Below are 10,854 nucleotides of genomic sequence, written 5' to 3'. Positions count from 1 at the left end.
AAACACATCTTCCAGCCGTGAAGAGATGCAGCTGAGACGGAACTGCTCGAGCTGAGTGACAGAAGCCATTGGAGAAAATCACTGATTGTAGCACCATGAACCCCAGCACCTCTAAACTTCTGGCCTGAATGTTTGAGAGTCTCTCCCTCTGCCTTGAGATGGGGAAAAGGAAGGAGAAGCTGCACTGTGTGGTTTTGTTAGAAATACAGAGGGAGGAAGATGCTATGGGCAGGAGGATAAGAGGCCAGAAAAACAGGAGGAAGATGGAAGTGTGGGGGAGTATGTATGTATGTGGGAATTTGTATAGGGAATGGACAGCATTGTGTTTATTTGGGGAAACTTCTTCATATGAGTACATATAAAAGAAAGGAGTCAGGCACATGGAGAACAGCAAGCCCCAGTAGTGAGACCTATACCAGATAAGATGGGCTCTCTTCCTTGTCACTGTTCTCAGGTATCGTAAGTTTACAGGAGGAGTTTCAGTCCAACTGTGACAATCCTAACACCTCTCAATAAACAAACAGGGACTTGAAATTAAATTAATGTGAAAGGGACCTTAGAAATAGTAGAGGGATACAAATATCAGTTGCATATATGATTTATGAAATTTCTTTGGACCTGTTCTCATTTGCTTATGTGTATTTTTAATTAAGTACAAGTTAATCCGATAGCCCGTTAGAAGCACATGCAAAGGGAACTGCTGGATGCCCCTTACCAGTGTTACTATGCTTCTCTCTCACAACAGGGTGACTTTTGCGCTGTGATCACTCCTTGTAAAATAAATAAAGCAAGCTACCTGTAACTGGAGAGTCTAGTGTTGCTAAATCCAGCATTTTTATAAGACACTTTTGCAGTCCAAAGTACCTTCCGTTTATCAGCTTGTGTTCGTGTGTGCCTGTGCTACAGAGAATGTTTAATCAAGGAAGAAACTGCTCCTTGTCCCTGCCCCCATTTATTTAATGCAAGAATACATCAGTTTAACATAAACTTTAGTTGTGCATGTGAAAAAGACTTTGCCTTTCATGTCAGTGACAGGGAGAGCAAAGAAGGGGAAAAGCTGTCAAATGACTCTGTCAGTAAAGGATGAACTGCTTGCAGAGCTTGCTTCTGGATTGATGTTTTTCTTCTATTCAGTGCCTTCCTCCTTTGCCACCCATTGCTAAGGACAAATACAAAGAAACGTGTGAGAACAACTTAAAGCAAAGTTGCATTACAGAGAAACATACAGAATACTTGAGCATTCGTTACAAACTTCCTCAGGTCAGAGATCAAAGTTCTGTGTTACACGTTGAAAGGCACTTTTTGAAATTAAGAACGTCAATCCTGTCACGAATTCTCTTCCAAACCCTGTAGGATCCTTGCTGCTGATGCATTCAGGTATAGACTAGGCTTCCTCATACCTTGGTTTGTTTTATCTAGGTGTGGGTTGCATTGACTTGGGAGGGTGATGAGGAAAACTTGTGGTGTTCTCTGCTTTGAGCTGGTATTTGCAGGTAGATGCCTCTGCTTTTGACTCAAGAATTTCCTTTAAAGGAAAGAAAGCTAAGCTATTCTAAAAGACCACAAGAAGTGGAGCCATGATCCCTGTCTATCAGTCTGAAAACTCCATTCTCATGTTTCACTGTTTCTTCCTACTTAATATGTTTTATGTGTTCAAACATAAAGCAGTTGGTTTGGTCCTGAATTTGAATTTAAAGAAAAAAATTAATGAACTGTCACTGGTGTGCTGATGAAAGCATAACCTAAACTTCCATTGGCCTTTTGTCTGTCAGTGCGTTTCAGATTTCTGTCTGCTATCCACTCATATCTTTGCAACTTTGTGGCGTAGTTATTTCTACAAATTACCTAGCTTTAGCTTCCCACCAAGTATAAAGCAACAAACAGGAGAAATGTTGCTTCAAGTACAATGCAGCCAATTCTCTTACTTACATCCCTTCATCTAGTAAATGTAATCTTGAGCTGAAATACTGCTGACTTCTCAGAAGTCATCCGTTAATCCCTCTTATCAGGAGGACTCTCACTTACAGACGGACTGAACAGTGGAAGTGGTACCACCCCTGGGAGTTCCACCGCCATGAGATCTGGCCTCCTGGGACATCATCTGGGAGGCCTGGGATCCACTGGAGATTCCACTGCTAGTAAAACCTGATGAATGGGTTGAGCCTCTGGCACCTAGAACAGTTACAAAGGAAATGTTACTGACTGGAAGGAACCTTAAGGGATAACTATAAACTACTGTGTTTTAAAGAAAATCAAGGCTAGCAAATGTATCAAAAGGCAAGGAGACTGCTGATTACTTTACTTGTTCCATCAGTATACCGCTCTTTAGGTGCCACCTTGGGGAAAGGACATATGCAGTGTTTCGTGGATGTTTCCAGAACATAAAGAAGATCTACGACTCTTGCACAGACTATTTTTGATAAATCTGGATCTCCAAAACAGTTTCAGTACAGTTAGTCTTTGCTGAAATCACAGTTTTCTGATCAGCTGCCTGAGGACTGTGGTACAAACTCCTACAGGAACTAAGCATTGTTGCAGACCTCACCACTTACTGTTCCAGGTGACGGATATGTTCCTTTCACTTCACTTTGCCATAGCATAAACCTACACACAATAGATACCTGTAAAATTCAAACACAGAAAGCTGTAGTAGCCAGTGGCTAACATCTATGTATATCTCCATCCCTGTATAAATAAACCCCAAGCAAAGTATTCCATTGCAAACTCTTCTCCTGGGAGAGGACTAAAGCACTAGTGATGACAAATGTTAGTGATAATGCTTAAAGCATTCCTGGAGGATGCTCAAATATTTTGGTGATGAGCTTGTTATAACATCTTCTGTAAAGTGATACTGAACAATACTCATGCCCTGCTGCAGAATCAGATGCTCCTTCAAGTGTGTTTGTTCTGGGGGGAGGAAGGGTTACAGTCTGAATGAAAAGGTTAAGAAGATGTGTTTGAGGAACGAGAGATTTCAGTGAGCACCTGCGGAAATGAAATCAGGCCCTTTTAGCTCTCAATCAGGCAAAGAATGTGTGGCAAGCTCTCTTGCTACAGGGAGCCAAGGCTCACACCTGTCTTGGCAATGTTACAGAGCTAGCATTTTTCACATAGATAAAAACTCTTTTGGAGTATCTCCTGTAGGCATGGCTAAGGTTTCCTTGAGTTGTGCAGATACTTCTGCACCAAAATGGTTGTATTCATGAAAGCCCATAGTTGGCACAGGCATTGCAAGAATAAAACTAGGTATTGCTAAACATTTACTTTGCTTCTCTCTCTCCTAAAGTTTCTCAGCACTGGGAGGGATACAAGTCTTCAGTCTTTTCATTTAGAAACTGCAACTTACTGCTGTCTGTAGGGCATCACCACTGAAGGGTTTGCCAGTGGTTATGGGTATGCTGGGTACTGCTGTGCCACCCTTCTCTGTAACAGAAGGCAAGGCTCTGCTCCAATGTATGGTTAGATTAAGTAATTGACATCTTCTGTGTACCAGAATTTCTGCTGCTAATGCAGCATGGTGCCTGAGGGCAGCTCTTGCTGCTCTCTTGGTCCTCTTCCTCTCCTCACTCTCCCATATTCTGCCTCTCTGCTGTTAGCATCCCTTAAGTTCTTTGCTATTGAATATTCAATAACACCATATTCAGTAACCTAAAATCACTGATCAGATCACACAGAGTGAAAATTAAAAAGTGCCTCACAGGAGTCACATGCAGTATCTCTCTAAATGACCCTTATGTCACTTATTCCCTCATTGTCTAGAGAGCCTCACGCTACAAATAATATTGGCAGGAATGCACATTGTATCTTTAAAAACCCCTTACTTCCTCTCAATCAAAATTATCACATTTTTTACTATTAAAAGATGCCCCGAATCTGGACCCTGGCCAGCTCCCTTGGCCAACCACCCGTTTTATGGCTGGCAGAGTCAGGGCCAGCTCCATCCTTTAGTAGACTCCTAGCTGCTTACTACAAAAGGAGTGGACCAGCAGCTGACCAGTATGGCAGAGATCCCCACCTATAACCAGTCTGCTGGTCAGCACACCCCTGACACGTGGGAGATGTGAGTGCAAGACTCCAAGGCAGAAAGGGTTTTGAAGCCTTTATCCAAGGTCAGCGAGCTAACTACTGTGCTGCTGGGTAAAACGGGATTACATGGGGCACTGACTTCTGTGGAGTTACGTCTGCTTAGAGGGTACCTGCTGAATCAGGTCACATGGACAAGACTGGTAGGGAGCACACCTTGTGCAGGAATCCCATGGAATCTGGGGTTAAACAACTGCCAAGCTGCTTACGGCTGTCAGGTCTGTGCATGCAACAGAAAAGCAAGCTGCAAGGTTAGTTCATGTGAAAGCCAGCTATGCCTAATTTTAGTACTTTGATACGTGCTGTCAAGGATGTGTAAATATTCCCTTCATGAATTCAGGTCTTGGACTGCAGCTAATTTCCCTCTGCTATAATGTTTGCATAAGGTTTTATGGTTTCTCCCTGTATGGATGTGCGTGAGTAAAGAGCAAGGGAAATCGGATAATTTATATGAAATGTAGGTACGCAGATCATGTTCTTGCATAAGTGTATCACTGCTTATTGCTACCATGACTTTCCATATTATTGATGATTCCTAGCAGAATGGAGAGAGAGCACAAACTTCAAATAAACATTGTCCAGAATCTCATGAATACCACATATGTATGTGTACATTCATGCATATGTACATACACAGAAAACACCCTTAATAGTATCCCACTCATAACATGCAGTTAAATAAAGAAATATTTTGTCTTCAGTGAAATACAGGAATATAGGAGAGAAGAGATTACTTGGTGAGCTTGTTTTCAAGGAAAAAAAAGTTGTTTGGCTCTATGCACTAAACCACAAAACCACATACACACAAAATTGCTCATACCCATTCCTTGGAGAGTAGCAGTAGGACCTCCAGAATGCACACCTCCCCCCGATGTTCTTGCTTCTTGGGACATCATCGATGAAGCAAGCGATCCTCGTGAGATCCCAGAGGAAGTGAAACCAGCATTCTGGACATTTTTGTCAGACATCTCTCTTTCTGATGGTGTGGAATCCAGTGAAGCACTGTGAGGCTCAGCCAACCTTTTTATACACTGCCCAGCTAGCAACAAAGAAATGAAACTGCTATCGCAAACAGAAAGAAAAGAAACCAAAACTTAGCCTCTCCTGGGAAACGAAACTGGAATTTATAGACATGCCTTTTTGTTGCTGTTGTCAGGGTGAAATTTAGGCAAACCAGCTAATTTCCTCTTATGATACTAAAACAAATTAGTAGTGTAAGAATCATTCATTAGCAACTGATGTGGCTGAGAACTTTGCTTCTGCATTCTTTTGCATTGCACTCTATTGTATTGAATGTTACTCGTAGGAGATAGCCCCTTCTTTTACAAATTAATACAACTCTGAGTAAAGACAATAGACAAAAAGGCAATAAAGTGATGCTCATGTGGAAACTGCAACTTGAGTTGGTTATAGCACCCAGAATTCAGCTGTAGTACAGCTACCCCTCAAAAAAAAAAAAAAAAAAAAAAGGTTTACAGAGAGCTAGAAATCAGAACTCAATTAAAAATGGATGTTTTAAATTAATTTCTTTATGGAAGGAACTGCTAGGGGACCTTGGATCATACAAGCAGATTGACACAGATGTTTTCTTCTTCCTCATGCAAATCCTGTTAAAGCAGGGCCCCCATCTTCAATGAACAGGCCTTTGCAAATGGCACACACTCCTTTATCACGACTTTTCTTAGCCAGTAGTTTAAATAAGGCTGTTTAAAAATCCGTGGACCTCCTCCCTTAGGTACAGAGGGAAATCTGATCAGGTCACACTACCACAGGGATGGCTTTCAAAGTGGAAATATACAGAATAAAAATAGAGTATTTTCACAGTTGTATAGTACCTATAGCTTGTACATGGTGGGTTATAGAGCAAAGGATACAAAGTCTGTTCCTCTCTTAGATGTGTTATTTATCTGAGCAGTGTGATGTCTGCCCATGTACCCCTGAGCAGCACTGCTTTTTAAACTTTTTTTTGGTTCAGTTTTTCTTTAATTCAAATATGTTACTTTTCTTTAATTCCAATGTCTGTTATTTTTTTTTCTACTCTGCTTGCATCGGGGCTTCTGTAATTACGATGCATCTTTATCTCAATAATTTCTCAGGTCTCTCATTTACCATTTTGAATTACTACTTAATATTACAAAATATGTAATGTTGCAGCTTAAATACAAGTAAAATTTCATCTAAGAATAGGACATTTAGTGCTACAGGCCCTCTTCAAAGTGATGATAACCCCTCAAATGCCACTTCCTTTGTACATATTGCTACAGAACCTTCTTTTAAAACTGCTACGCTAAAAACTTTTGGTGCTTATTAATGTCATTTATTTAATATTCCAAACAGCCCATCAGGAAATGATGATAAAGTCTGGCAAAGTCACAGGGAATGAAGGCTTCACAAAGTTGCAGAGACTATATGTGATGACCTTTTACTCAATCCTAAAACATAATTCATAATGAATACACACAAAGTTGCTTAACTAACAATATTTAAAATTAGATAAAATAAAAGTTTTATTGCAAGCGAAGTACCTCAAAGGCGATTCATGATTGGTAGAGACAGCGGCAGGGACAGGAGAAGTTGATAGTCTCACAAAAACAAGGTGAAAAAACTCAGAGTAATGAGGAGAGGGAAACCACCAAAGGCATTCAAGGAAAGCCTCTGTTTACAAGTGTGCCATGGGCCTGAGTCAGCAAGGGGGTGGCCCTAAAATCTGCTAAGTGGCTGCAGCGAGTTGCATGAGGAACATGTGAGCAGGCACAGATGACACTGCTAAAACCAGCTGAGTTCTGCCTACCCATACACTCTTGTCACTGTAAGTGGTGTGGCAAATGTAAGTTATGGGGAAGTTCTGACCTGGAATGGGTTTGCTTTTACCTCTTTTCAGCTTCTTATGAAAATCTGGGACAATCTCTTTTATGAAAATGAAAGAAAACAAGGTCAATCTCTTGTACCTGTGTCAGGGCTGAGTCTGCTATTAGGTCTTAACCACCCTGGCCAGCCTCCCGTGGGTCTTCAGTCCCTGCCTGAGCAATGCTCTAGGTGCACCGCTTGCAGCTCCACCACAGCCAGACCTCACGGACCCAGGCTGAGCTGCAGCCTGCCTTCATGGCTTGACCTTGGACCTGCCTGGTTAGCAAGGACAGACTGGCCCCGCAACCACTGGACTGTGACTGACCCTGGCTGCCGTCACCAGACCTGAACCTGATTTGTTGACTCGTGTTTCTGGCTTGACCTTGGACTTGCCTCATCACTGCAAACTTGCCTGACAATTTGGACTCTTGGTTCAACTCGCCTGTCTCTGGGTCTGCTGTGCTCGCCTTGCTTGGGGTGGTGGGACAGTGCCTCACTGTACGCTGGGAACATGACGTTAACGTCACAGCCTCCAGTTTAAAAAAAACCAGTGTCGCTGCTGAAGTGGGATTGGGAACAAGAACTCAGTGTCTGAGCCTGCAGCTTCCAGAGGTCCTCTTCCTCCACTTACTCATCCAGAAAGACATGTTTCTCTCACCTGCTGGCTTTGTGAGAGACGTTCTCCTAAATGGTCCCCTACCTTTTTTTGCTCTGTTTTACTGGTATTTACGGTTTAAAAGTGTAACTTCCAGGATGTTAGGCAAGTGTAGTAGATGTCCAGCTGAGTTTACAGGGAACTCCTGGCACAGGAGCTGTAAGGCAGTTGTAAGTCTTCGTGGAACATTTGCCAAAAATTCAAGCAGTGATAACTTGAGAGCCAAATTGATGCAACTTCTAGTTAAAGTATGGAAAGAAAGAAAATAACTCATTTGTATCACCAAGCCTGACATTATAACAGTAAATTGGATCTGGGAGAGTATCTGAGTAATTCCCCTGTTCCAGAAGCTAGAAATCTGAAGAGAGGAGATGGGTGGTATGGGCTGACCTGAAAAGTACCCAGTGGCACTTCTAAGCCTCAGAGAACAGCCAGCCATGAAAACCAAGAATACAACTGCCTTTATTTTCAGTGTCACAACAATTTCCGTAGCCTTAGGTGCTGAAGCATTTATACATGTAGCTAATGAGTTTCAGGTTCAAATGAAACCCTTAAGTGTCAGAAGTCATGCACTGTCTAGACCGTGTGGTCTTTGAACGGGATTGGAAAACCAGAGACTTGATTGGAAGTACTCTGAAAATCTGAGCTGTGGTCATCCTTCCCTTCTTCAGTTTAAAAGAAGAAAGGAAAAGACAAGACAAGAAAAGAAAAAAAAAAAAGAAAAGAAAAAAGAAAAGAAAGGAAAGGAAAAGGAGAGGAAAGAAAAGGAAGGAAAAAAGAAAAGAGAAAAAGCATGCTAAGCTGGAAGCACCACACAAACCAACAGAACCAGATGTGCATGCAACTCTTCTATATTTTGCTCAGGAATGATCTTGCACACTTGCATCTGTGGATATAAAATGCCGTGTCTCTTTGGTACGTTTTCTTTGAAGTCCTCACTCGTGTGCCGCTTAAGAGGTGTTTTCCTCATAGTGAAGCCGGGCAGCTGATCACAGGCATTAAACTCTGCATAGCCTGCTTTTGGTAGTCACCTTTTTCATTCCAATAACATGTTCATTGAAGTCACTTTTTCATAAACATTTTCCCATAAACCTCTGTTTCAAAAGAGATTATTCAAACAGCTTTTAAACAATTACTCTTTTGAAGGGTCTAATTGAAGGAAATAAACCTGTAGAGAATCTGACTGAACCAAAGATCTTCAGCATCCAAGATTATTTATCTGTCACCCTGTGACCTATTTCCTTCACACTACTTTTTAATTTTTGTAGCAATTATAGTGTATATGGATAATACCTATTAGCATATTTATGGTCATTGCTTCATATTTATTGTCTGCACAACTCATTAATCTTCATCTACTGTGTGAGGCTGACAGCTCAATCTATTTTGCAATCTCTGGGCAGCAGCCATATCCAAAAAGCTTTTGTTTCCCTGTAAATAAACTGTGTTAAGGACCAGAGGACAATGGTACATCATGCAGTGATTGACACAAGCCATGGCTGCTAATCAAAAGTAGATTTTATTACCAGCTGAGTCAAGTGCATTATGGGGCCATTGTTCTAGTGCTGTCAGGGCAAGAGCATACGTAGTCAGTCACCTTCTCAAGATGGGTTGATTGTTCTCCAAGATTAGACAGAGTTGCCTTATTATCCATCCCAGACAACAAGGCATCTCACCCAAACAGACGCCTTTACAGAAACTGCCTGTACATTGAATTGATTTGAATTGCTAATGCATAATCTGTCCAGCACAGATGTGCAATGAATATTTGGATGTTGTTTTGCATGTCAGTTGAGAAGGCTGAATGATGAGGTGATGATCGTTCAGTGATGGGTACTGGACATTTGCCAACAATTGAGTTTGAGCACTTTCCCTGACAGTAATCAGATCAGCTTCCAAAACGTCTTTTCTTCAATTCACTGACAATTTACGTTAGAAGATAATGCAACTCTCTCACAGTTAACACAGTTGGCAGCAATTTGCATTTTTTTCATATAATTAAATTTTTCATTTCACCCAAGAAGAAATACATACAAGCCGCATATAACTGATATACATATTCCAAGGTACTTCCAAAGTGGCTCCACTTGAATGAGAGGCCACCTACACAAGTCAAAAACATTGAAACTCTCCATAATACAGGTAGAACAAATTTTATTAGTTATAGAACTATAAAACAGAATTTGCTGTGAAAAATTAGGAGTCTTGTTATCGAGTTGTATTAGGTAAACTCTCCAAAAAAACCTAATTAACATAACAAGCATTTAACTTGTGACCATGGTCATGCTTAGAGTAGGTCAGCAAACACAAATGTTCTGATTTAAAGATTTTCAGTCTCTGTCAGGATTGACATAGTATAAAACAGGAATAGAAATGAACCTCACAAGACTGATACTGTGACATCAAGGGACTGATATGAGCTCACACAATGACATCACCTCATTCATGTGAATGTGAATGAGGTCTTTATCTAGTCATAATCATAGAATCATACAAAAATTTAGATTGGAAGGAAGCTCTGGAGGTCATCCAGTCCAGCCAGGCACTTAGCCTGTTACTTGCTTAGAGACGCACTTGGTTGAGTTCTATCCATCTCCGTGGATATCCATCTCCGGGCAACTTCCTCCAATATTTGACCATCCTTATAGTGATTCTTTTCCCCTGTGTATTTAGTCAGAATTCTACAGCTTATGTCTGTTGCCTGTTGTCCTTTCTCTGTGCACCCCTGAGGAGATTCTCCATCTTCTTTAGATCCCTCATTATTTCAGATCTAAAAAGCACAGTTAAAACCCTATCTTTAGGACTTAAGTAGCTGAAGAGCTACTGATAGCTTAGGAAATCAGGGGTCCATGGGGACATTCCTGATACCTAAAAAAATTTACCTTCTAACTTTATTTACATGCCTAGGGTATTGCTAATTACATAGCAAAACACTTGCCCTCAGAAATAGATAATAAAGCTTCTCAAGAACTTCTAGAGCTCATTTGGATGAATACAGCGTTGTTAACTGTCTTTCTAAGGTAAAGATGAGTACTCATGAGTGTGTGGTAGAGAGCAGAGTCACTTCCTTTAACTTGCTGGTCTTCCTACTCCTGACATTTACTATAGCTAGGAAGAGTAGGAAGTGATTGAGCCACAAGTTTTACAACCAAGGTGAGAAAGGGGTTTACAGGTAAATCTGATTTTTCCATATGTGAGCCTTGTTCAGGGTTAGACTAAGTGGGCATCATTTGGATTTTTATTATAATTTTCATGTGTCAAAAGCAAGA

The 10,854-nt window shown here is 41.1% G+C and overlaps 1 protein-coding gene across 1 annotated transcript; it reads right to left on the bottom strand.

Annotated features, from left to right (window-relative positions):
* Window positions 1-936: 936 nt before the first annotated feature.
* On the bottom strand, window positions 937-6,713 carry LOC121085651 (interferon alpha-inducible protein 6-like). Its single transcript, XM_040588525.1, has 4 exons — window positions 6,609-6,713; window positions 4,904-5,122; window positions 2,026-2,172; window positions 937-1,159 (listed from the first exon to the last, which is right to left on the bottom strand). Exons 2-4 carry the CDS (start codon window positions 5,049-5,051, stop codon window positions 1,131-1,133), a joined length of 324 nt encoding a protein of 107 aa, XP_040444459.1. The 5' UTR covers window positions 5,052-5,122; window positions 6,609-6,713; the 3' UTR covers window positions 937-1,130.
* Between the last annotated feature and the right edge of the window lie 4,141 nt (window positions 6,714-10,854).

Source organism: Falco naumanni, chromosome 3, assembly GCF_017639655.2.
Source record: "Falco naumanni isolate bFalNau1 chromosome 3, bFalNau1.pat, whole genome shotgun sequence".
Classification (NCBI taxonomy): domain Eukaryota; kingdom Metazoa; phylum Chordata; class Aves; order Falconiformes; family Falconidae; genus Falco; species Falco naumanni.
The sequence above is the reverse complement of the archived record's forward strand: the minus strand, read 5'-3'. Positions and strand labels throughout refer to the sequence as shown.

Excerpts from the sequence above, each read along its gene's own strand:
- LOC121085651 (XM_040588525.1), bottom strand. The coding sequence starts at position 5,051 with ATGTCTGACAAAAATGTCCAGAATGCTGGTTTCACTTCCTCTGGGATC. Across the intron at positions 2,173-4,903 it reads TGCTACTCTCCAAGGAATGG|GTGCCAGAGGCTCAACCCAT; the intron begins GTATGAGCAATT and ends TAACTGTTCTAG. Across the intron at positions 1,160-2,025 it reads TTCCACTGTTCAGTCCGTCT|CAATGGGTGGCAAAGGAGGA; the intron begins GTAAGTGAGAGT and ends ATTTGTCCTTAG.